Below are 27,230 nucleotides of genomic sequence, written 5' to 3' on the forward strand. Positions count from 1 at the left end.
TGTAACAATACATGTAATTTGTATGAAGTATAAAATGCATAAATCTATGTATATTTGCTAAACATTTTCTGTGTACTGCTTGTAGTGTTTATCGATATCTATGTATAACAAACACACAATAGTTTATTTGTTTTGACATATTTATGTAAAAAAAAAAAAAAAAAATGTACCAAGAAAAATACATGTCATTATTTACCAAACTGACCTCTAGACAGTCTTATGAAAAATAAAGTATTTTAGGGCTCTGTTGACTGCTCATGACAAGATCTGTTTAGATGACTGTTCTGTTAGCACCCATCATAGCTTCCTACTCAAGTATTAACCACAAAAACATGTTGGTTTCAAGAGCTTTTAGCATCAAATTTAAACCAAGTGCAGCGATTTCAGTTCATATGTTGCACAAACTAATAAAAAATGTATACGTATATGAAGGCAAAAATACAAAATTTGGAATGTGGTTTTCTTTAAATTTTCTTAAGGGTTTGGAGTTCAGGCTACAGGGCAGTGACACAGTGGGCAGCAGTTATATTTGCCGATCTCTTGTTCCAGTGCGCAGTGTTTACACAAACTGCACATCCAGAATTGGTACTCCTGGATTGGGAGACCTGTCACGATACATGTGAGCAACTTTCCTTCTGCCCTAAAAGGGAAAAATGGAGAACAAATATAAGTCATTGCAGAGATTATATTGACAGGTAGTATGGCATCAGAAAACAGTAAAAATAGAATGTAGAAAAGTGGCCTGATCAACTGTGTTATTTTTTTAGGTTACTAATGTCCCTGCTACTTATCATGGTTGTTCTGTTCTGTTTATTATTTATTTACCATTGTTTGACTATTTTACTAGTGTTGGCCAAAGGCTGCCAATATACAGTGTCTCTAATGCAATAAAACAAGTATTTTATTAATTCTTAGAAACAAAACAGAAATGTAAACCAAGAGTAATGTTGGATGCTGTTGTCTGTGTATTCCTAAATCACTGTTAATGTTTAATATACTTTCCAAATGGTTTAACAAAGCTATTATGTGGTTTAAGTTATGGTTTACTACTGTTCTTTCAAATATGGCAGTCATTGAGAATACACTTAATATATCTGTGTTCAGTTTGAAGTTATGCGTCACATACACATACGTTACATTATTCCAGAGACACTGATTATCAGACCTAAGCTAAACTCTTGGAGGGCCATCAGCCTACACTCAAACTGACATACAAATGGCATTTATGGATTTCTCCAAATGAATCCCAGAAGAAAAATGGCAAAATTTATTTTCTTTCCAGGTATCAAAATAACATGATAAAAGTGATTTTGCAATCACAGCGAACTGGTTCTCTCATCAGTGTTTGGACTGAGTTTGAGCTGAAAGCTTGACCTGTTTTATGCATTTCCCAACTACTGTAACTAAACAGAGGAAATAGTACTTTTCAGTGGCACAGCATTGCAGTGTTTAGCACTTCACAGCAAGAAGGTTTAAATCATGTTCAACCCAGGGCCTTTCTGGGTGGAGTTTGCATGTTCTTCCTGTGCCTGTGTGCCAGGTACTCCAGTTTCCTCCCACAGTCCAAACACATGCAGGTTGGGTTTAGTTAAAGTGGTCACTCTAAATTGCCCACAGACGTGAGTGTGAATCTGTGACTGCCTGAATGCATCAGCCCTGTGGTGACCTGACCTGGGTGTACCCCACCTCTTGCAGAGTGTCAGCTGGGATTGATGAGCCTGAACATTGTATGGAAATAGTAATATTGAGTAATGGAATGCTCCTATGAAGAAATTAATTTCTTAAATTTGATCATATGTAGAGCTGAGGGTAACTAAAGTTATGTTTTAATACCGTTTTATTCCTTGCTCTGCTCAGTAGGGCCTGAAGAATGTTTTCTTCAACTGAGGTTATTTGATTTGATTCCACTGGTGTACTCACCCCTCTGATGATCTGTCCAGCTCCAGGGCACGACTGTCCTTTGGCGGATGCTTGGTGAAGATCTCCAGGGCCAGGTCTTCATATAATTGCCGCTGTTCAGGATCCAGACTCTCCAAAGACTCTAGTTTGATAAAGGCCTGTGAGCATGTTCCAAATGCCCGGTTTGCTGCAGAGCAAATGGCAAGTAGAGAGTAGATCTCCACTGCTGGGATGATGTCCTCATACTCACGCAGGTGAAGGGCTTTAAAAATGGAGATAAACAATGACGTTAGACTTCCACTCTGTTTGGGTTAGTCTAGGATAGGGAGCTAACTTGACTTACAGTCCTGTCAGACTACCAAAGTCCAATAATACCTTCATGACAAATTCCAACTAATTATCTGACAGCATATGACTGGTTGCTAGTGTAACCGCTCTCCATGTTTAAGTTGGGTTTCCTCCAGCCCTGGTGCTGTCAAATGTAGTGTAAAATGTATCTATTGCATGTATGACAAACACAGCTGTAGTAAAAATTCACTCTTTATATATGTATCCTCATGTCAGTCAAAACACTGCTCCTTACAATGTATGCCTACATAAAATGCAATCAGATAGTCAATCAGTGTCATATATTGAGCTGATTTTTGGAATAACCACATGGTCTGCAACTACTTAACAGCTGAGTTAGTCTTTGAATAGGTGAGAAAAATACAAGGGCTTAAATCAAAGTATTTTTCATTTTAGACCAGATTGTCCCTTATGCTTTAATTAAATTTAATTAAATTTTAATTAAACAAATAGACATTTAATCTATAAAATGTGCAAATAGTTAAAAAGGTTCATCACAGTTTCTCAGAGCTCATGTAGACTTCTATCTTCTTATACTTTGAACAATGCAGAACTCAAATATTTTCAAGTTAAAGTGTTTCCATTCATATTGTAAAACAGCATATTCTCACATTGTCAGAACAGGAAATAGCAAATGTGTGTCATTTTTTCCTTAAAAAAATACTTAAATGATTATTCCATAATCAAAATAATTATGGCCACTGGATAATCCTTTTAAAAGTTTAAAGTCATTTATTGATTAATATGTGAAAGTATCCTATCTGATTTGGTACCTGTGCACATGGCATTCTCCATGTAGCCTTCATACAGTTGCCTCTGAGCAAGCAGGAAAAAGTGATACGCCTCAGCTCCACGCCAGGCATTGTCCACAATTCGATTATCTGATGAGGTCGCATCTTCCTCAAGCAACCCAGCAAGAGCAAATGTTGCCTAGTTACAGCAAATGAAAAATAAATATGAAATGATATTAAGTTTAGCTATAAAAAGAGTACAGTACACAATGTTTGCCTATACAGCTGTCCAGCTTCAGAATGATAAATATTTATACCTCCGATTTCTTTCCTTTGGCTTTGCTCTGCTGTGACGTCTTCATCTGCTCGTGATAGTTTTCAACAAGACATGCTGCCAGCACATACAGCTTCTTCACCCGCAGTGGTCTGGTCCTTTTCTTTGCCTCCTCGTCTGCTATCTGCCATTATGCCATGTACGTGTTCCCAAACAAGTCATCCAGAGAAGTTGAAAATAAACCCGGGTATAAATCCAGTTTTTAAGCTAACAATCACTAGCACTAGATGAGATGTTGTAGAGTCAATTTTATTTAAGGTTACATATCAAGAATGTATTGTTTTCTGTTGATTGGTGATCACATGATGTGTCGATAATAAAGAGAGAGATCACTCCTGTCGTACATGCTCTAAGGAAGGTTTTATGATGCAGACTTTTATCTTGGTGATTGCAAATGAATGTTTCTAAAAGATCAACACATTACATTCATCTTTTCGATGCCTGTTTTCCTAACTATGCACTAGAGAATACAGCTAATGAAAAATGACCTGCAAAATGACACACCTACCTTAAACATGAGTTTAGCTGCATCAAGGAAATGGTGGGCTTTCCGATACAGTTCCACTGCCTCTAGGGTTTTATTCTTCTCAAGAAGATGTGATGCATATTTGGAAAGAAGAGATTTAATCTCCTTCATGTTGTGGGTCCTGGCAAGTTCTACTGCTTTGTTCCACTGTAAGAAAACACATCAGTCATTCATAATAACTATTACTGTATAATTTTCCTATAGCTTTTGAACACTGTATTTGCTTTAAGAACCTGAAAAATCAAAATCAGGATTATAATTACAGCATTCTTTGAGTGAAAATCTGAAGCTTACCTTTCAGTATTAAAACGCTTCCAAAAATTATCAATAGCTGCCTATCTTACTTACAGTTAAGAGCACAACAGTTAGATAACATTAGAAGACACTGTATTTTCCAAACCATCTGTGGTGAAAGGAGGGCTAAGTGGTAACAGTTGAAGTGACAGTCTATTCATTTTGTTGCCAGAAACAGAGCATTAACACAGCAGGAGAAAGTGCCTAAAAGGAGGAAGCTGGGACTGCTAATGACTTTTCCTTTTGTGTGAACAGACCGTGAATTACAGCACAAATTTAATGTCCTTTACAACAAAGCAAGCTCTGGCTAAACCCATTTTACAAAATTGTTGCAGCTTACATGGAAGGTTGTATTCTTATCAAATTCCTGCTAAAATGTCCTCCTACGTAATGTCTATTTATATTTCATCTACATTATAAGAACAGAATTTAAGAGTAGCATTCACACTTCAGAGCTAAATATCACTCAGAAGGAGGATGGAAGTGGGTGGACTCCAGGTGCCACAGTGACTGCTGTGGTCAAACTGTGTGCTGAATCTGAAGCTCACTGAGAGAAAGTGTTCAAAGGGCTGCTTGGAAAGTCAGGCGCCACAGATTTTCTGTCTGTTTCTCACCTGGTTCAGATGGACACAAGTGTCAACAGCAGCTTTGGGTTGGTTGCATTTAAGATAGGCATTCACAGCTTGTTCACACATGCCCACAGTGACAAACATCTGTCCAATTTCCTACACAACAGAGATGGAAAATGAGAATATATGAGATAAAGTAACTTTATTCCTATTTTAGGGTACAGATTTGTCGAGATCTGTAGCTTGCACATAAAGCTCTAAGAGAACACCAAAATGGGTTATTTTTTTTGGTCAATCCTGCACATTTGGCTCACAGGTAAAAGTTTATGATTTTGTGGCAGGACAGTGGTCAGTCTCTCCAGGCCATCATAGTCCTCTAACATGTAGTAGCATTCTGCTAGTCTCTCCTGGTTATGACCCTGAAGGTAGTACTGCACTGCATTGGCCCTGAAAACAAAGAAAATGTATGTAGAACAATTTTTTCATTTAATCATTATAATGGAATATTTTGATAAACCACTACTGATAAACAGTGACATTTGGGAGAGCAATAAAACACTATCACATTTGTTGAATTGTTTGCATAACAACATTTACAAGCATAAAAACTGATAAATGAAAACATACTATAACACATTATAATGTAGTGAGCAGATAAAGGCATTTTTAAAGGTTTATTAATGTATTTGTTGACTAAAGTGCCCTGGTGTGCAGCATTCATAATATGGTATAGTATTTTTAGCTTCTAACTAAAGTATACAGTATGTATGCATTAGGATAAACAAAATCTCAATACCATTTCTGCCTGTCAGCAAAGTAGTCTCCGATAGCATTGTAGGCCTGTTCTAGCAGAGTGTCATCACAGTCCCCAGAGCCCGTTTTGAGCAATTGAAGTACCCTGAACCAGTCTCCCAGCTTGATTCTGAGGCTGATGGCAAGGTCCCTGCAGAGAAAGATACGTCCACCTTCTGTTATTATCATCACATCATGGCCAGAAAGCTGATGGCAACACATTTTATAAGGTAACAAAAAAATAAAAAAAATAACAAGTACAAATTGAGCAAATAAAGACATAAGACTAAATACATAAGTATATAGGGACATTTGGGCATCACCAACAAATATGCCCAGGCAATTATGGCTGAATGTACCTGCGATCCATATCCAGGTACATGCGCTCAGCTTCCTCAAACCTACTGAAGTAGGCTGCCACTTCCGCCTGTTTCATGGGCTCACTCTGCAGGTTCCCTAGGCGCTTGACAAACTCAATGCCCTGGTAGTCCTTACAGCGCACGAATGCCTGCTCAGCTGTCTGCAAATCCAACTTCTGCAGGGCTGCTTCAGCAAGTAGACGCCTGATAGGTGGACAAGAGAGAAAGGGGCAGTTCACTATTGTCACTTGTAGGTATGCCATAATGTGCATGTAGCAATCCTTACACCCACTCTAATCTAGTTCAGTTCAATTTAAACTGGAACAAAGCTATTGTTAGAGCACTATGAAGTCACTCAGCATTTATATTTAAGTGCTCTTTAAACAGTCATTGTCAATAATTAATGCATCAGTAATAAACATTTTATGAACTTTGTAATTCTGTGAAATGAGTGTGCAAAGTATGTTCATGTCACAGGCTAGACCTGATGTCTAGAAGTTTTAGGGCCTTTTTTTTTGGTAATGCCAGATTTTGATGGATCCTGCAAAACATAACACACCAGTCAGAAAACACAAAAGGCAGTCACACTATCCATCCATCCATCCTCCATTATCTATACCCGTTTATTCCTTAACCAGGGTCACGGGGATCTGCTGGAGCCTATCCCAGCTCTCTTTGGGTGAAAAGCAGGGGTCCACCCTGGACAGGTCACCAGTCCATCACAGGCAATCACACTACTGCTTAAAATAAAAAATAGTATCGATCTATAATACTCTGCCAAACCATCCTCCTCCACCAGCACATACATAGACGCTTTTTATTCACGCGAACAGCACCTGAGAACAAGGTTCAAATGACCAATTTAGGAATTGCAATAAAATTCAATGTTTTTTTGCTTAAAAGATAAAAATGTATCACTGTAGGATCATTCACTGAAGATATTGCCAAGTCAAAAACCATGCTGAATAAAAGGTAATGACCAACATTTTCCATTTACCAGAGTCTTGGGTGAGGATTATCTTCAATGAACTGTGAAGCATCTTCAATCCCAACTTTTTCAATCAGTGCACGACTGTCTCTCAGGGAGCGGATTTCAAAGTTTATTAGGTTGTCTTTGTTAGGCCTCTCTGGATCCTGTAAAGCAACATCCCATAACTGAGTATTTCATTCACTCAACAGATACAAGCTGCAGCTTTTAGCTTACAACAAAAATCTACCATAGCTCTTAGAGAAGCTCACTCTCTTTATGTCTGTTAATATTACAAAGTGATTCATTCTTAACAATTTGCAATCAGTCAACAATAACTCCTCACATATGTATATTTTCCCCTTTAAAATATTTAAGATGAAAAAGAAAACCTTTAATTCACACTGTAATAGCACATCAAGTGCATCTTGTTTTTAAGGTTCACCTTCATAATTTCATCAAGCAAGACAGATTTGATTTCCAAGTCCTCAAAGTTGCAGATGTATCCAGATGTTTGGATGGGCTCCTGTTTTTGAAAATATAATACATAATTGAAAGAGTTTCTAAAGGTTTATTTAGTAACAATACAACAGTGTAGATAAGGTTAAAGCTTTAAATTAAATTTTATTTGACCAACACAGGTACTGAGCACACACCTCTGGGTCTAGGTTCCTGAAGACATACATCCTGGTCTTCTCCATCATGGCAAATAGATCAGGGTTGTCATTTGCCCACTTCATGTCCCAAACATCCTTGCGCTCAAACTTGGATGGATCTCCTGCAGATTGGTGATTCCCTGTGGTGTCATCTGTGCAGGCACGAACCTCCAGGTCCAACAAAGTCAGCACGCCTGCGATGTCGATTATGGCCAGACGACTAAAGAAGGTAATGTTTAGACATGACAGCACTCCAAGTATTAGGCTTTAAAATGTAATATTGAATTCAAACTATGTTTGATTAATAATGTTGATTAACAATGGATATCTGTACAATGTGTCATTTCTTAATATCAAAATTTACCTGGAATTGCAGTTCAGGGACAGAAAGTAGGCTCTGTTGTTTAAAGTGTATTTCTGGACAAGAACAACATTTGGGAGGCTGTATCTGTGGATGGTGCCGGACTCACGGCCCTGTAAATACACATATCCAAAGATTCAATGTTTTACTTAACTTTTGTTCTATTTTCACTTTTCATTTCAATGTAAGATTCAAAATTGTATAATAAAACATGCACTTACTACAATCAGTGTCTTATCTGTTGCTGTGATACAGCAGATGGGATCTCGAGTTGGCTGAAACAGAACAAACATTTATGTGCCACCATAATTTACCTTCTTCGTAAAGAAACAACACTTTATGTTTAAATGTATTCCCTTGTGAGCTAATAACAAATATCATTTTTATTATTTTATATATTTCTGTAATTTTTTAATTGTATATGAAAACTGTAATAATTTAACAATATTGTCCTAAAATGTTTCAATGAAATGCATTTTATTTCCATGATACTGAGTATTAAAAAAATAAATAAATCACATGTTTTGTCACTTACTGCAAAGGCTTTTGCAAAATCTGGACCACTGCCATTGGCTCCAGATGGATTGCTGTCAATGTGATAGAGTCTAGAGGGGCAGGAAGTGAAAACAAATGAAAAAGAGCCAGAGAGACAACCATACAGACAAACAGTTGCCCTTTCCACTGAGGTGACTGGTCTTGCGGTTTAGATGTGGCGATACAGTAGCTCTGGCAGAACATTAGGTCATGCCCTGCCTGTCTGGGACCTCAGTGGCATTTCATTCAGATGAATGAATCCCTTTCATAGTACTGTCAGTACCAACACTTTAACACTTAGCCAGTAAACCCAAGGTTTCATCCATTCAATCACAGAATCTAGCCTTGTGGTTATACTTTCTCCCTGTAACCTTCCATGATATGCTTGGGTTGTACAGTAGGTTGTGATATGGCAGTTTTTTAATTCTGCCACATTCCTCTACTACCTGGATTTGTTGATTACTGTTCTCCTGACATCAGGTTTGGGTGCAGTTCCAGTGTACAGGTTACTTTATGCCTACATTACCTGAAGCAACTCACCTCTCTCTTCCCTCCTTCTTAGTTCTGGTCATTTGGTTGATCTCCAGAGCAGTTAATTTCTTTGCCACTCTGTATTGCCACAGGTAGAAAACCTCTTTGGATGCAGCAATCACATGTGTCTTGGTCATGGTGACAAACAGTGGATCTGACCAAATAAACAAGTGACACATTTTGAATTTTGTGTCATTTGGAGATAATTAATTTGCACTAGCTACTTATTGACGCAGTTTGGTGGATCATGTGTAGGCTCAGCTTTTTCGTCTCATTGTGTTATCATTTTCACCAATTAATGTGTTTTTAGGGCTTACTGTTGACCTCAAACAACACAGTATTACAGTACACATAATGTGTAGTTAGCTGTTCACATTGTATTCTTCCATCGTAAACTTCACCATATCACACTGAAAAATCAGCCAAATGTTTGTGAATCACTGGAAATCTGTGAAACTATAATTTCCCCAATTCTAGGGATACATGTTTTCAAATAGATACACTTTGACTACTCTGGAGAAAAAAGCGACCATATGGCCACAAGAGAGAAATATCCAAAAGGCATGCACTTAAGCTCACTCTAATTATGTGCTGAGGTGAGCTATCTGAGACTCATTTAGACCACTCAAATTCTCTAAGCTGCAGACTCCGAACTGTCTTGACCTCAACTTGTCAGCAAACATCTGGCCATGTCTGCAGCAGAAACAAAATTCTGAATATCTGTGAGATAAAAAGACATCAAGTATTCACTGTCTGTTTGCTATGGGATTCTGAGTACCTGTGTAAGATACAACTGTGGGCAGCAGGAGGCAGAAAGCCAACCACCATTTCACGTCTATCCATACACAGGGTGTAAGCTTTCACACTGGCTTGAAGAAAAATGCCAGCCTTATGGTCAATTATGGCTACTGTATATTCACTGTATACAAGCACATCAGGCACACAACTTGCTTATAGTATATGTTATAATTTGAAGGATGAGTTGACTACTGAATGTAATCTCTATTTACTGCATGGACTCACCAATGTCAATGTACTTTGAGTCCAGTGGAGTCCCAATGGAGTTGCACAATATCAGGACATACTGAAAAACAGAGTAGGGCAAGGTTATTCTATGGGTAAGTATATGTCAAAATAGTTCTCGTCTAAGGAGTGCACTTTGATTTGTACATTACCCTTGCATGACTTCCAGACTCTAACTCGGAGTCCTCCTGTGACAGACAACAGAGAAAAAATTGTGATCCTAATTGTTATAGTTCAGTCTATTACTAGTGTATTTCTTTGATTCCTATTCAAGCTATTTTTTCTTTCCTCCGATTGCTGCTATGTAAGATGTGTTTGTACCTGAGACTGAGTGTCATCTGCCTTACTGGCCAGAATGCAGAAGTCCCCTGAGGTAGTGATGGACATTAAGCTCTTGACATATTTGACAAACTTCTCATTGTTTTTTGTGTCCCAGAATACAACACAGTACTCCTGCCGCTCTGGCTTTGTGTAGGCATACACCACTGTGCTGCAACAATAGCCCCACTGTTAAGACAGATAAAGAGCTGGTAGATTAGGAAAACCTAAAGCTTAGGAACTGTGTGTCCTGAAATCATTTAAAATAGTAGACAAGTCACTGACCACAAAAGGCATTTATTGCCAAATCTGCTTTCAGTAAGGAAACAAACTCTGTTTTTGTAATGAAGAGCATGTGTTTAAGTTTATATTCATGCCAAATTAAAGGATTCTCAAAGGCTGTCTTGAAGAACTGTTTCTTTTGTAGAAGCATTTTAATTAAAGTGAAAAATATAGATAATATCAGGTGAAAGTGTTTGCATTTACCTTGTAGTCTGGTCTTATGTTGGCAAAGTATATGTAGGAGTCCACAGCTAGACCAATACGTAGCCCTCCTCCCTCCCAGGCAACTCCTGTCATCTGCTTCCCAGGAACTTTGAGAGTTCTTAGATGCTGTTTTAAGTATGAAAGGGTGTTACTGGTGGACAAATTTTATGTATTTTTATCCGCAGGATTTGTGAGATCTAATGTGTTACATGATACATATGCTTTTACTATTTATACTAGTAGGCTACCTCAAAAATTATTTTGCTGACTCTTTAGACTTTTTAAAACTCAACATCTAGACTACTAACACTTCCAATTGCCTAAAATAGAGCTACAACAGGAACATTTTATTTCCATCCATTGTGTTACATTCTTAAATGTATAAAAGTACTACTACTGACTACTGACTACTACTGTACTACTACTAACAGGCACACCACATGTGAGTTGAAAAACCTGTACTTCAAAAAAAAAAATCCTGTATAAGGGAACAAAGTCTTCACCCTCACCTCTCCAAATGGTGTGTAGAACTGCACCACATTAAACTCTTTCTCTACATTTGAGGCTCGGAGAGAGCCTGCCACTGCCAGCACACTCCCACAATGATTCCACTGGATGCTGACCACATTCATCAGAGTGTCAATACACACTGGGTCTGCAAAAACAAGTTCGCACCCTTACCAAACATTTCTTTGAAGTGCACCATTACGAAACATTTCTTTGAAGTATATCTTGGGAAATACAGTTCAACCTGTGGAAAATGGTTTTATTTTGCTTACTTTCATCATTCTCATAACGCATGATCTGGCATCTTCCATTGTCAAAACAGATAGCAAGACATGGACAGTCTGGCTCGACATAACCCCCAGTTCCAGCATACCAGTGGATACCTGCTATAGTGACAGCTCCAGTCACATTGGCGAGACAGCTGATGGTCATTTTCATCTAAAACATAATAAAGATTATAAAAAGTCAATACATACTAATATATAATCAGTAAAAGACAGCATATGATTTGATATGATATGCTCAAAAAGTCATTCTTAGGATGGCAATCCTATTAGGCAAATCAAATTTGATTTTTTAAAATAAATTTCATGTGGATGCATAAGGATGGTGGTGTTTTTTGATACCAATATGAGTCACCAACCTAAAACATTTTCACACCATTTAAAGCATTACACAATGTTTAGCCCAAACCCAATATGCAAATACAGTATACAGTACCAGTCAAAGGTTTGGATAAACCTTTGAGTTGAGAAAGTGTGTCCAAACTTTTGACTGGTACTGTATATCCTTTGATAATGTTTAACAATACATTCTTCATTAATCTCTTCTGTTTTCATGTGTGTTGAAAGCCTGCAGCTATAAAAATAACATTCCTACGGTATATGAGACTCTACGTTGTACCTGGAATTTTTAATTGGAAAGTTACGCTAGGTAGTTCTATATGGACAATATACTATGACAAACTGGCATTTCTTATTTATCAACCAATGATATGCACTCACTATGAAGTTTCCTTGATTGTCATAGATTTGTACTTCCCCATTAGCCATGCCAAAAAGGAGGATTTTGCTGTCTGGTGACCATGCCACATGCGCAAGCTGATTTCCCTTTAGCTCTTTTCCCCAAATCCGGTTTCCTACAAAAACAAAGCCTTTATGAGCTGCTCATTTTCCCCACAAAGCAATTCTTTGTCATTTTAAGCTAAATCTGTTTGGAAAAATACTTTGATTGCTATTTATCAGATTTGTACCAATTTCACTGTAAATCGGTTTTTACCATCGACAGACCCAACAATGACCGCTCCATCCTCATACACAATGCAGATTTTCTGGCCATCGGCGTTCCAGCTCATGCTCCTCACCACTGACTTGTTCCTGTTGTTGATCATCTCCTCATACCATGCACCTTAGGAAAGGACAAAGGCAAAGGACTCTATATAGAAAATTTATTACAGGACAACCTAAATTTTTGTATGTCTGAATGCAGTAATCACCTTTGTAGAGCATCCATACAATGATGAGACCATTCTGGTCACTAGTTGTCAACTTTTCATACTGTTCATTCCATGTGACCACTTGCACTGCACCTACAAGTGTAATAATTGTGAAGCGTCAGACAGTTCCCTTGAGGTCCTGGCATTACACAAACTGATTCAACTTTCCTTCTGTAGACAATAGCTGCTTCTCTAATATATTATAATGACAATAGGCTCGTCAACAACTGCCTACAGCTTACCACTGTGGCCTTCTAGTGTCTGGTTCATTGAGAGATTACTGGGTGCAGCAAGACCTTTGAGTTTGGCATCATCTGTTGAGAAAGCACATAGAAAAAGGAAGAACACAAATAACCAGTAAATAATTCTTAATGAATAAACCAAAACATTTTCAAAAACAGTAGTTTGTACCAAAATAATATTGGCACAGAGTTCTCAAGTAGAACGGTGAGGTTACAGGGAGTAGAGGTGAAGAAGGTGGAGGATTTTAAGTACCTTGGGTCAACAGTCCAGAACAACAGAGAGTGTGGAAAAGAAGTGAAGAGACATGTGCAAGCAGGTTGGAACGGGTGGAGGAAAGTGTCAGGTGTGATGTGTGACAAAAGAGTGTCAGCAAGAATGAAAGGAAAGGTGGACAAGACAGTGGTGAGACCAGCAATGTTGTCTGGTTTAGAGACAGTGGCACTGAGAAAAAGACAGGAGGCAGAGCTGGAGGTAGCAGAGCTGAAGATGTTGAGGTTCTCTCTGGGAGTGACGAGGATGGATAGGATCAGGAATGAGGACATCAGAGGGACAGCTCATGTTAGATGTTTTGGAGAAAAAGCCAGGGAAGCCAGATTGAGATGGTTTGGACATGTTCAGAGGAGGGACAGTGAATACATTGGTAAAAGGATGCTGAGGTTAGAGCTGCCAGGAAGGAGGCCTAGAGGAAGACCAAAGAGGAGGTTCTTGGATGTAGTGATGGAGGACATGAGGATAGTTGGTGTGGGTGAAGAGGATACAGAGGATAGGGTTAAATGGAGGCAGATGATTCTCTGTGGCAACCCCTGAAGGGAGCAGCCGAAAGGATAAGAAGAAGAAAGAAGAAGTTCTTGTTTTTTTATTTACTGGTGAATTTTCACATTTGTAATAACTAGTCATAATAATAATTATCATAATAACTAGTAATAGTTAGTAGTTTGGAGTAGGCAAGGTAGGACCATTTCATCTTACAGTGATGCGACGCACAGGTACTAGAATAGAGCCAAAGGTGTTTTGACAAGCCTTCAAATCTTAACCACATGAGTATTACATAACAGATTAGACCGACAAGAAAATGGCACAATAATCTGAATTCATGGGACATTATTTCTCAAAACTAAAAAATGTACCTTCTCATCCACAGGACAAAATAAAAATAAAAAAAATCAGCAAACATACCTACATCTATGTAGAAACAGATTTAAGAAGATTTAATTGTAGCTAAGTCATCTTAGAAACTAAAGAGGGACTTTAAGAACTGATTATTTCAGAATTGCATGTAGCGACATGTGGACATTATAACCATACTTGACGAGCGTTTTTATCTGTTCAGTTTATGATACGGTTATTCACTGCTCAAGAGTTCAAATGCCCGACAACGCTGAGACATGTACAGCACTGCTAAAAGTTGCATAGATCGTGTTTGTTGTTACACAGATTGTGTTTATTGTTATGCAGGGTTTTACTGTTTCATTCCAAAAAAAATAGTATTAATAATAATAATTTCATATTTAGGTTAACACAGACTGGGTTTCATGAGGGTTACGTTAGCTCCATATCCTGAACTTACCTGTCTGAGTTTCAAGCTTGAGTACCCTCAGGAGGCCGTCGTCTCCTCCGCACGCAATGAAGCCTTGGTCTTTATTCCAGGAGACACATTTTAGATAGATATTATTGGGAATAGCAATCTGTAAGACAACACCAATGAGCCCAAGGCACCAAGGCCATCAATAAAGTGACTAGGAAGGTGGCCAACCGCATGAGAGTGTCTTAAGTAATGTTACGCACCTTCTTGCTGAGGTATATAAACATGGTGGTGATGATAACGATACAGACCTCTATATTAGACCGAAATGAAGCGCTTAGTTACACCAACGTTGGTTAACATTAACGTAACAACACACCAGCCCACCGTCAGTGAGCAAAAGAGGCAGTTAGCTATAGTGACTTAACGCCTCGATATGGTCAATGTGGCGTTAGCATAACGTTACCGTTAGCTTTGCACATTAACGTTGCCTATCTAACGCGATAGTTACCTAGTACCGGAACCAGTAAACATCAGTGTGATGACACAAGTAACTACAGTGAATAATCTTAGTTAAATATTACAAAACTGCTCAGGTTGGACGTTTCATTTATGTAGATAATCTTGACTCCTCAAAGCCTCTAGCTTCCCCTGGTCTCCCATGGTAACCGTAAACCGGAAGCGCTTATATTGGTGTCTTTCTGGTAGTTGTAGTTGTTTTTCCACGCCCTCTTCTTTAGGCCAGCGGTCGATGCAGTCCCCATGGCTCCCGGATTAAATTGAGTCCTTCATTTTGCTTTTACAGGGGATTTCAGTAACGTTTTGTGGAAACACATAGACTGTAAAAGAACTATAAAAGAACTATAAAAGAACGCCTATCAATAGACCCACCGAATAACTTAACCACTATGGAAACATCAATGAATGTAGCCTGTCATTGTCAGAGTGCATATCATATTATATCATATCATATCACAGCTCTAGGTCCATTTGGTGACAACATCATGCAATACAAGGAAAGTATTGGATCCAGTGTATCAGAATTTATTTATAACTTTACTCCCAATTCATCTTCTATGACAAAAGCACCAAAATGTCATACACATAGCACGTCATTTTACACCAGAAGTACACCTTTCACTTTTTTCATGGATATGACAACGTAGAAAATACAGTACATGAGTGTAATGTAGAAAATTCCTGTACAATGAAATAGCCTACATTTTAACTTGTTACAATAGTGAATGAATCTTAACTCAGACTCTGTGAATACCCCAGTTTTAAAACAACGACCAGGACTACTGCCAGAAACTTTGGTCCATGACTTAATTTCCAAGTGTGCAAAGTGCACTGAAGCACTTCAATCCCCCATGGACTTCCGAAACTGTTTTCCCTGTTCCCACAAAACAATTGCACCTGTGTGTAACAAACAAAACAATACCTATCATTGTTGCACAATAAAGTTGATGAAATATTTCAGTCTAATGACAAGGTAATTCTGTGATTTAACACTGCCAGGGGACAATTTTGTCAGCTATGATTTTGGTCTTTATCTGTAATGCCATAATCAGAGGGATAAAAGCAATGCTGTTGTATAAGTGATTAGCTATTGTGTTACGGATATGAATAGAGTCTGTATTTTAGCAAGAACACTGCACAAGAAATGCTCTCACAGGAGTACACACACATAACTAAAACATTCATTATGAAAAGTACAGATTAAGCCTTTAACAATTTGTTTCATTTTTTTAAATTTGTTTCATAATTTCATATTACTGCTTCTTTTGATTCTACACTTTACCTAACTATTTTACATCTCACTGTCTCAACTCAACATCAGGAAGAAATGCTTTTCTTACAAATAATTTACACAGGTAATATCTGACTTTACTGGAGGAAGTAGTAATAGACAGTGTTGTTAATGTAAAAACTACTGGTTTAAATAGAAAATTATAATACTAGAAGTATATTGCATACAAATCAATATCATATACACTTTATCAAATTTTAGCCATTTTTACTGAAACATGAAGACATTTAAAAAGTTGCAAATGACTTGGACATGTGGTTTGACTGCACTGCTGTTTTTAGTAATCCTGCTGCCCCTCAATAAGGTTCACTTTGTCTGAAAGCTCATCAAGTGAACATACAGTCAAGGAAATACAGATTTTTAAAGTTGCAATGATTGGCATTTGGCCACGGCACTGGGCCACTATAAATCAGTTTAGATTCATTTTCAACTTATAACTTAAAAGTACTAATAAGACACGCAATTATTGCAGCGATGCAAAGAACTAACATTTTAACACAAATTCTTTTCAAATACAGTAATAATCACAGTTTTTCAATCTGTACATCCAATTCATTATGTGGATCATTCACCATGGGACGCAAAAGGATATGTTTTCTGCTCAGCTCCTGCATGGTTAACTGCACTTTTTTCTGGAACACAATTTGAGCTTCACAGATGCAGGCATCTTGGGTTATTTCACTTCTCATTTCCTCTGAAAGAATGAGAAACAAACATGTAAGTATAGTGTCTTTATAATACTTCTACTGACTGCAGAGTATAAAAAAAGAAATGCAGCTAAGGACTGTTTCTTAAGGAGGTAGTCGGCCTTTAAAACCTTCACCTATGTTCCATATGAGGCTTTGTTTCAAACGTGTCAAACATCTGTGATTTTTCTTTTGTGAGTGGAATTACAGATTCGATTTAGAATGTTTCAGTCATCTCAACTATTGAATCACAAATCATAAGTGGTTATTCACAAGGTTCAGGTGTGGTTAGCTTTAAACTAGGATTTCAAGATGTGGTAATCATTTAAACTATATACTCACATACAAACAATATACTCACATACATGTATAATACCATATCACTGAAAAAGAAACAGGCAAGTCAGTTACACCTAATGTTGTAATTCTTTACTCAGACTAAAGTTCTCAGTTTGATCAGACCACAACGTCCAATGCCTTAGCAGGCAGCACAGCAAGCTTTTATGGTCTGTAACCTGTGCTGTGATTGGCTGGACCAGTGGAGGTACTGCACTGTGTGTCACTGGACACAGTTTCAGTCACAGATTTCTCCACAACTAAAGGACGGAAACAGAAAGACAAACATTTGGTAAAAGTTTAAATGAAATAAATAAATAAATCTACAGACATGGACCCTCCCAGTGTCAGTGACTGGCTCTTGTCAAGTCAAGCAGACAGAACAATCCATTTTTGATAAAACCTCTTTAAGTGTCAAGGGGAGAGTGCATAAAAGGAGCCCATGGCCAGCTGTTGATATGGGTGTAGGTGACACAACTGCTCAGTCAGACTGAGCTCAGTACTTGTTTCACTACACAATACAATGATTTGACGCTCACATTTTAAGAATTGTTGTACTGGGCAAATTATAAAACATTATCTAGGATCCAGTATATTGCCACCATTGTGTGTGTATACATATAAAAAGAAGTAAATTCTCACGTGAACATGTTTTCCGGTCAGCATTTAACATATATCCCACTTGACACTTGCAGTTGAAAGAATCACCATTGTTGATGCAGATATGCTGGCAGTCATTTCCCTGAGCACATGGGTCTGAGCCTGGAAAGAGACACTTACATATCTAACTGACTTGGTAACTAAGTCAGTGAAACTTTGGCTGTCATTCCCATAATATTCATGATATAATAATATTCATAATATTATTAATGAATATAATATTCATGAAATCCTCTGCCAATCCATGAGAACAGACGCACACATACATCTATTATATCCATCCATCCATCTTCTATACCCACTTTTTCCTGAAAGCCAGGGTCACAGGGATCTGCTGGAGCCTATCCCAGCTCTCTTTGGGTGAAAGGCAGGGGTCCACCCTGGACAGGTCACCAGTCCATCACAGGGCCACATAGAGACAAACAACCTCACACACTCACACTCACTCCTATGGGCAATTTAGAGTCACCAATCAACCTGACAAACATGTTTTTGGACTGTGGGAGGAAACCAGAGTACCTGGAGAAAACCCACACAAGGACAGGGAGAACATGCAAACTCCACACTGAAAGATCCCCGATGGGTTTCAAACCAGAATTCCTGCTGTGAGGCAACAGTGCTAACCACCAATCCATCGTGCTGCCCTGCACATTTACAGTATAGTATAATACGAGTGACACAATAATTCTTTAAGCTGTTATAGAAGAACATACAACCTCTGGAAGTGCAGCAAAAATGTTGAAGATGTTTCTTACGTGAGCATGTTTTCTTATCCCTGTTCAAAGTATATCCCACTCGACATGTGCAGATATATGAGTTCCCTTTGTTGACACATATGTGCTGGCAGTCATGTCCCTGTGCACATGCATCCAAACCTAAACCTGAAAAGAAAAGCTGACACATTAGTTATTAGTCACAGGTTTTATGACATCACAAATAATCATTTGGACACCTGGAGTTAAAAGAGGTGGGTCCCACAGCCATGTGACCTATACATTTCAACATACCCACTCTCCCATAACTTACTGAAACTGATCTAACTTTTAAACTGTTCAAATAAAAAAAAAAAAAAAACAAGAAGTGATACCTGAACTGTTTCATATCCTTCTACTGCTTAGATAGAGGCTTTAAAATTTTGATGAGGGGCTTAATGCTGAATGACTTTAAAGGCACATCCATAATACATAATGAAATAAATGCTTACGTGAGCATGTTTTCTGGTCTGCATTTAATACATATCCAACTCGACACTTGCAGATGTACGAGTCATCACTGTTGACACAAATGTGCTGGCAATCATGTCCATAGGCACATGCATCTGAACCTGAAAGGAAACACTTCCACGTCTGACACAGTCTATCGGTTAAGGATCCCTTTATCTATTTTAAACCCTGCTCCGTTTCTCTTAAAAGCACAACCATAGGGTGAGTCAGTTGAACTCAAGGACTGACCTAAACTTCTCCACCCAATTTAATCAACCAATTCAGTCAATGTATATTTTTTTTCTGTCAGTTGAGAAAACAATGAGGTGTTGGGGAAAATCTGTTAGAAAATTCTTACGTGAGCATGTTTTCTTGTCAGCATTCAGCGCATATCCCTCTCGACATTTGCATACGTACGAGTCGTCAGTGCTGACACAAATGTGTTGGCAGTCATGTCCCTGAGAACATGTGTCTGAACCTGTAAAGAAACACTCCCTGACTACATCAATCAAAAACCTACAGTAAGTAACAAAACCTATTATCTATCTGTGAAGATTCTCAGTCGTCCAGGTGAAGTTATCTAGAGACTGAGTCATGGCAACTGGTTTTAAATTTTTTTAGGTTGAAACGTTTCACTACTCACCCAAGTAGCATCTTCAATCTGACGGAAAGCTTGTAGGAAACTCTCATTTACTCATATCTTCAATAGCATCCCCACCACCGATGCTTTAACATCTGTTAGAAGAAGACCTTTTCTGCCAGGAGCAGCCCCAACCCAGACCAAATTTCCCTACTTCTGGACTTATGTCTGAACACCACATACTTCTCTTATGGAGGTGAATTTTACACACAGAAACATGGATGTGCCATGGGCTCCCCTGTGTTTCCCATTGTTGCAAATCTGTACATGGAAGAAGTGGAGAAGAAAGTTCTCAGCTCCTTCACAGGGATGGCACCAAAACCATTGGTACCAAAGAGAACAGGCTAGCCTTTCTGGACTTTGAGGTCAGATGTAACATCTGTAATAGAAGTCTCCACACAGACCAATGCCTGCTATTTGACTCCCATCACCCACTGCAACGCAAAGTAGCAGTCAGCAGGACTCAGAGCAAACAACATTCCTACCTCTATGGAGGCCAGGAGAAAGGAGGATACACACTTGAAGCTTTCTGAACCTGTGGCTACCCACAGGGGTGGGGTTTTAACAAGGCAGCATCCACATCAGGCAGGAAAATAAGAGACAAAGCTGAGACTAGAGAACCACTAAGGAAAAAACCTGGTCATTCCCTATGTAGCGGGTGTTCAAGTGAAACTAACTTGACACCTGGAGTGTGGGTCTAACAACTCTCTGCCCATCGACATAGCTTAACTAATGAGCCTTTTTTAGGCTAGGGGTGGAGTGGAACCAACCTGAAAGATAAATGTGAGTGTCCTACCAGCTTTCCCTCAGACTGAAGAAGCCACTTGGATGAGTAGTGAAAGGTTTCGACCTAAAAACTAGAAGTCCAGTTGCCATGACTTACCCTCTAGAGAACCTATTATGGGACAATATGGTCGAGCATTTATAATATTTTTGAAGAAGACCCCATACACTTCACCACATCTGACAAAAAAGGTCTAAGTTCTTACGTGAGCATGTTTTTTGATCTGGATTCAACACATATCCCATTTGACACTCGCAGATGTACGAGTCATCGTTGCTTATACAAATATGCTGGCAATCATTTCCATGGGCACATTGATCAGAACCTGAAAAGAGACATCTCCACATGTCATATGCCACCTGATGACATTGTTCAATCAAGTCTGGGACTGTTGGAGCTTGTCTGGTCATTAGTTCTTATAGAATAGATCCGTTTCCTGACAGTCATGTTCATCAACTAGGTGTCCAAGCAGCATTTGTGGGGCTTATAATATGCCATCTATTTCCATTCAATGTACAATTCAAGGTAAATTGGCTGGTATGCACTCCATATGCTGCTACATGCATCAGCCATATAACTACATACTGTTCAGTGAAAATAAATTCACCATACACTGCACACTACAGTGCATCATTAGGTCTCTGTGCAAGCATATCAAACACAGTATATAGGTAAAAGTTAGGGATCTTACGTGAACATGTTTTCTGGTCTGTGTTCAACACATAGCCCTCATAACACATGCAATGGTAAGAATCACCATTTTCGACACAATAGTGCTGACAGCCATGTCCCTGGGTACATGCATCTGAGCCTGAAAAGAGATACGTCCTAAACTCCACAGCTAACTCATCACACACCATCAGTTATGAAGTACTTGATGAAGCTGATAAATAACATTTAAAAAATACATAAAGGCCATAAATTCTATGCATTTTCTGCATTTAATCTAGACCATGAAGACATATATTATCTGCAGATAAAGTCCAAGTTCTTACGTGAGCATGTTTTCAGGTCTGTATTCAATAAATATCCCTCTCGACATCTGCACATGTACGAGTCATCGATGTTGACGCAAATATGTTGGCAGCCATGTTCCTGAGCACATGAGTCTGAACCTGAAAAACACTTCCACATGCTAACCAGCTCAGTCTAATTAAACAAGGAAGACCATTTGTGCCAGGACGCGACAATGTATATAGTGTAGGTGAAACTCAGGTTCTTACGTGAGCATGTCCTCTGGTCTGCGTTCAACTTATAGCCCTCATGACAATTGCAATGGTAAGAATAACCATTTTTGACACAAATATGCTGGCAGTCATGTCCTTGTTCACATGAATTCAAATCTGCAAAAAGACACTCCTACAGCTAGCATCCACAGCTAACTTCCTTAGTAAAGGTTGCATTCATATTAAATGATGATGTAGACAATTTAAAAATATAAACACACTCTAAATCGACTGAAATGATAAAGGTGCTTACGTGAGCATGTTTTCTGGTCAGCATTCAATACATATCCCAAATGACATTTACAAATGTATGAATCAGCAGTATTTACACAAATATGCTGACAGTCATGGCCTTGGGCACATGTAGTTGAACCTGAAAACAGATAGTCCAGAAGATAAAACATTCAGTCCAGTTACATCTGTCAAGCACATTTTAGGTGGGTCGTCTTTCATCCTCTGCTTAAGCAATCCTCAAGTCATGATCATTCACACAATTCTTTGTGTATCTGTCCAAGATTCATCCATGCATCAAAGAATGACTTACTTGAGTACCAAATATAATGAAAAATCTGAGATACTGCGCCAAAGGATGAGTGTGAAAGCTAAGGGTAAGGGTTCTTACGTGAGCAAGTTTTCTTGTCAGCATTTAACACATATCCCTCGTGACACATACAGAGATATGAATCACCATTTTTGACACAAATATGCTGACAGTCATGTCCATGGGCACATGTATCCAAATCTGAAAAGAGACAGTGACATGAATCTGTAGCTGAACTCAACAACCTGTTGTAATACACTACCCTGTAAAAAATCAGAAAAGCTGACCTGTGTCTGAGCATGTACAAATTCAAGCTGAAATTGGACATTCACTTCCCATTGTTTAGAATAACTCAAATCAAAGCAACAACCACCACAACTGAAGCTGAACCAAGTGTAGAAATGCCTTCATTTGCAGATCCTTTAATGGCTTCTACAGTGGTTCGCAAACTTCAATATCTAAACACTTGGAACAGCCCAGCATTCCTGTTGTGGTACAAAATCACCTCACTGATTTCCAAGTCGAGGTATTTCTACAGATTTTTTACTACATAATTAAAGACAATCTGTGCCAAAATGCAAATATGTGGCCTGTTAAATAGCTCAAGGGTTTTCTTATGTTTTCACATTTGCATTCACAAGATATCCCACTTACATCCATCCATCCATTATCTATACCCGTTCAATCCTTAACCAGGGTCCCAGGGATCAGCTGGAGCCTATCCCAGCTCTCTTTGGGTGGAAGGCAAGGGTCCACCCTGGACAGGTCACCAGTCCATCACAGGGCCACATAGAGACAAACAACCACAAACAACCACACACACTCACACTCACACAGAAATATTTGCATTCTTACGTGAGCACGTTTTCTGGTCTGGATTCAACACATATCCCACTCGACACTTGCACATGTACGAGTCCCCACTGTTGACACAAATATGCTGGCAGTCATGTCCCTGGGCACATGCATCAGAGCCTGAAAAGAAACACAGTCAAGAAAAAGAGTTCAACATTTTCAAACAAAAAAAGGGATTTGGGGACACTTGACATACTAGACAGACCATTAAAACAACGACAAAGGTTCTTACGTGAGCATGTTTTCTTGTCCGGGTTCAAGACATAGCCCGGGCGACACTTGCAGTTGTACGATTTGCCACTGTTGACACAAATGTGCTGGCAATTGTGACCCTCAGCACATGCATCCAAACCTGAGAAGAAAAACTCCAATGTCTGATTGGCTTAGGTCTAGTTAGATCCATCATTTTGTGTCATAGGAATCTTAGTAAGTTGTAAGTATGCCTTGGTTAAATGAGTCAATTTTATCCTAAAAAGCCACATGCAGATTAATTTGCTTGATCTCTGTGTTTCAACTACAGTGTTGTAGTGATTTAGGTTTCAGATCGTGTGTTATTTATTAAGGATGAGATGTCACCTCAATAACTTTTCACATAAATTTGGCAACAGAAGATTCTGCAGGCAACACTCATGCATGATGCCTTCAATAGTGAAGAACGTTGTGCTTGGACATAAGTCAGGAAAAACACAGAGGCTGAACTCACTCCTCCGGTTCAAGGTGTCATTTTAGTGACCTAAAGCTAGTCATATATAGTTTTACTTGAGGAAAAACATGTGTTGTTTGATCCCTTTGCTCTTTAGAGGCTCGGTACATGCGATTTGGAAATAAGACTTTTATTTTGAAATCCTACCAAATTTTATGTATTTTCCAAGTTCTCATATACACTAATTAGGCTACTAAAATATCTACAATATACATGCATTTATCAGAAAATAGCTAAATGCTTGACATTATTACTCATTTTTTTCCACATACATATTTATCTACAAGTTCTTTACTCTAAGAAATGTAGTGCTTTGTTTAAATAAAGAATTTGATTATTTTTTCTAAACGTTGGCTCATGGCTTACATAAAAGTAAGACAACCTCATGGCGATATTTTAAGGCAAAGCATGGCCTGCTGTTAGCTGCTTTTGTGAACATGTTTTCTATTGTCTTTTTTCTTTTAGTTAGAATATTTAAAGCTAAATTGGAAATAAATGTTTATGTATGATCTCAGAGCTTATAAAGCAATTATAAAAATGTATATGTGGAAAAACTTCTTAAAACCCCAAACTATTCACTCAAATAGATTTCAGTCAAATCTAGCAGAAGCTAATTGAGTTTTTGCTTTCCAGGATAAGTGGCTGTTAATGTTGCCAGAAGCCCAAATGATGCACATGGCAGGAGGCAGAAGCTGCATTGCGGAGTGTAGGGCGCAGTATGCTCCCTGTGAAAGGTGTAGGCAGCATCATATTGGGGTTCAACCATTTTAAAGTACACAAACTACGTATTCAGATTTTACCCTGTCGTCTTTAGATTGGTTAGTACATGACTTATTGTGAATGTTTAATGGTGACTGCATTAAAACTATACTATGGGTTCACCATTTACAGGGCAACAGTTGGTAAAGACCATTTTGTAGGAAAACCCAACACAGCATGTGGTGGTAAATGTGTAAACTGTAGTTGTTCTTAAAAGCAAAGCAAGGGAACCGTGTACTTTAAAATGGAGAGTCCCTCTATGGTGGTGTCTATATATCCAAAGGTAAATTTAAAAAGATGGATCTGACATACCGTTGTTTTCTTTATCATCACTTTCATTATCAATTCCATTACCGTCTTTCCTGCCATCTGGGCCTAGTCCATATTTATCAATTCCATTTATTGGAAAATCCACACTCCCGTCATCATCACCCTTACCACACAAGGTTTCCCTAAATTTTGAAGTGAGCTTCTCTATGACACCATAGGTCTCCACATAGAAGACATGTTCATCATGTGGCTGGCTAGCCATAAGGCGGAGGGACGTCATATCAGCTCTGTCTACTCCCACCGCGTAGATCTCAATCCCAGATGCACGAGCAGCTGCTGACACTTCCTCCACCTGGTCCTGGGGCCTCCCATCTGTCACTATGATGGCCACTTTGGCAATGTTCATGGAGCCAGCTCGGGCCCCTGCCCCCACAGTGAATGCTTTCTCCATGGCACTTTTAATGGCCATGCCTGTCATGGTGCCAGAAGCGAGAGGCTCAACACGGACCAATGCCTGCTTCAGGGCCAACTTGTCAAAATATGTCTTCAGTAAAAACTCAATCTGCACCGTGCTAGCATAATTAACGAGGCCTACTCGTGTGGCATCAGACCCGATCTCCAGGCTGTCCACCATATCCTGCAAAAACTCTTTGGCCTTCTCAAACTCAGCAGGACGTACACTGCGAGAACTGTCTATGATGAAGACCAGGTCGATAGGCCGATTTCTGCAGTTGGATCTTGTTGCTGCAAAAAAAATAAATTGACATTTTAAATAGATTTACAAGTGTATTTTTCAGCATTTAAAATAACTCTCCAAACTTGATAAGAACTCCTTGATGATGTCCAGTTTTTGCTCAAACCGTTTAGAAACCATGATTCAGTTGTATGATCCTGCCTAGTCTCATAGATATGAATAAAAAAACACTATGTTAGGTAACCATGGTGGCTTTTTAATTCTGCTATTCTATATGTGAAACTCATGAAAACAATCCACAACTCAATTGCTGTCTTTTGGGACTTAAAGGAGAATCAGTCGTGGCTCTACCTGCAGCACCTCTGATGGACGCAGGCTGCCAGGATGCAGATGGTGCAGCATTGTGTTGCAGCTGTGAGAGCGGTTGGCTTTTCTTTGGCAGCTGGTGATGAGAAGGCTGATAGCGATAAAACCTGGAATTAGTGCCACCAGCTTTGGCAGGGAAAGTGAAAGGGCGGAGGAGAAAACATTAGAACAGAGGGTAATTAGGTTTAAAGCAAGCAAAATGAGATGTAACATGAGAGGCCTGAGTAAAAAATGACTAGCTTAGTACCAATTTCTGTGTGTGAGATGGAAAAGTCTGCACTACAAGGTTTTTGTGCTGTTATCAGAGATGACATATAACCTATATTCTGCTTATTTAGTGATCTGCACATTTACTGACACACAGTGCCTTACTTAAAATACATTATTATACATTATCATTAATACATTATACACTATATAATACTGTACTCTGCTGTAATTGCACATGGACATTTAATGACACAAACATTTTCTGAAGACAACAATATTCCATTAGCAGCATAACAAAAATAATTATTTTTTTTTAGACAGTTTGGGTTGTGCCACTGCATTTTCTAACCTGAGCAAAGACAGAATCATATGGGCCGTAACCACCATTTTCTTATTAGTTAGCCTATGTCTGCCTGTATTGATGACACATTGTATATTTTGTATTTTCACACATCCTTGTATTTTAGTCAGATTGAATTGAAGATGCACTCTCCAAGTACCTGGATATGAAAACATAATTGCCACTTTACAAAATCGTGCAGCATACAGTGTATGTAATGCTTTAGCCAGAGAGGAGGGGAGGAGTTTTTGATTATAAGAAAAAGCCCATGCATGAGATGCACAAATATCCTACCAACCTCCACGGTGGTAGATGTTGGCACCCGGACCCGGTCGGGTGCCCTGCTGCTCCTGCTGCTGCTGCTGCTGCTCCTGCTGCTCCTGCTGCTGCTGCTGGTAGCCGCGGACAGTGTAATCCCCCAGCTGCACCTCTTGGGTTTCAGCACTTAGTACTTCGTCAGATGTTTGTTCAACAGATCTGGTATCTTCAAAGCGATGATGGAACCTCGGGGGGCCTTGCGGGGACACTCGTGGGTTTGTGGGAGTAATTGAGTAAATGTGCCGATCCTGTGACCGAAGCTGAGAATTCCCGAAAGTTCCAGTCGTCGCCAGGACGCCAGTGAAGCAGACCAGTCTCCATATGAATGAAGTCAT

General features: G+C 38.9%; 2 protein-coding genes across 2 annotated transcripts; both read right to left on the reverse strand.

Annotated features, from left to right (window-relative positions):
* Nucleotides 1-172: 172 nt before the first annotated feature.
* wdr35 (WD repeat domain 35) lies at nt 173-15,159 on the reverse strand. Its single transcript, XM_026309989.1, has 28 exons — nt 14,759-15,159; nt 14,541-14,658; nt 12,973-13,044; nt 12,731-12,823; nt 12,514-12,642; nt 12,240-12,373; nt 11,508-11,673; nt 11,238-11,383; nt 10,729-10,854; nt 10,246-10,431; nt 10,077-10,112; nt 9,925-9,985; nt 8,911-9,055; nt 8,372-8,441; nt 8,058-8,111; nt 7,840-7,949; nt 7,476-7,695; nt 7,265-7,345; nt 6,850-6,986; nt 5,853-6,056; nt 5,498-5,644; nt 5,016-5,148; nt 4,747-4,857; nt 3,821-3,985; nt 3,296-3,436; nt 3,021-3,177; nt 1,921-2,161; nt 173-640 (listed from the first exon to the last, which is right to left on the reverse strand). Exons 1-28 carry the CDS (start codon nt 14,780-14,782, stop codon nt 490-492), a joined length of 3,558 nt encoding a protein of 1,185 aa, XP_026165774.1. The 5' UTR covers nt 14,783-15,159; the 3' UTR covers nt 173-489.
* A 1,670-nt stretch (nt 15,160-16,829) lies between these two features.
* Nucleotides 16,830-27,230, reverse strand: LOC113130022 (matrilin-3-like). Its single transcript, XM_026306310.1, has 8 exons — nt 26,876-27,230; nt 26,013-26,153; nt 25,136-25,711; nt 23,468-23,587; nt 23,236-23,355; nt 18,743-18,868; nt 17,970-18,089; nt 16,830-16,999 (listed from the first exon to the last, which is right to left on the reverse strand). The coding sequence occupies exons 1-8, from the start codon at nt 27,228-27,230 to the stop codon at nt 16,830-16,832; spliced, it is 1,728 nt and encodes a 575-aa protein (XP_026162095.1).

Source organism: Mastacembelus armatus, chromosome 22, assembly GCF_900324485.2.
Source record: "Mastacembelus armatus chromosome 22, fMasArm1.2, whole genome shotgun sequence".
Classification (NCBI taxonomy): Eukaryota; Metazoa; Chordata; class Actinopteri; order Synbranchiformes; family Mastacembelidae; genus Mastacembelus; species Mastacembelus armatus.

Bases quoted from the DNA above. Each gene is read 5' to 3' on its own strand.
- wdr35 (XM_026309989.1), bottom strand. From the start codon at position 14,782: ATGTTTATATACCTCAGCAAGAAG. The intron at 12,374-12,513 runs GTAAAAACCGAT...TTGTTTTTGTAG, and splicing joins CATTGTTGGGTCTGTCGATG to GAAACCGGATTTGGGGAAAA. The intron at 5,149-5,497 runs GTATTGAGATTT...CTTTGTTTTCAG, and splicing joins TTTGCTGACAGGCAGAAATG to GGCCAATGCAGTGCAGTACT.
- LOC113130022 (XM_026306310.1), bottom strand. From the start codon at position 27,230: ATGACTTCATTCATATGGAGACTGGTCTGCTTCACTGGCGTCCTGGCG. The intron at 18,869-23,235 runs GTAAGAATGCAA...TTTTCTTTTCAG, and splicing joins AGACCAGAAAACGTGCTCAC to GTTTAGGTTTGGATGCATGT. The intron at 17,000-17,969 runs GTGAGAATTTAC...TCATTCTTTCAG, and splicing joins TGACCGGAAAACATGTTCAC to AGGAAATGAGAAGTGAAATA.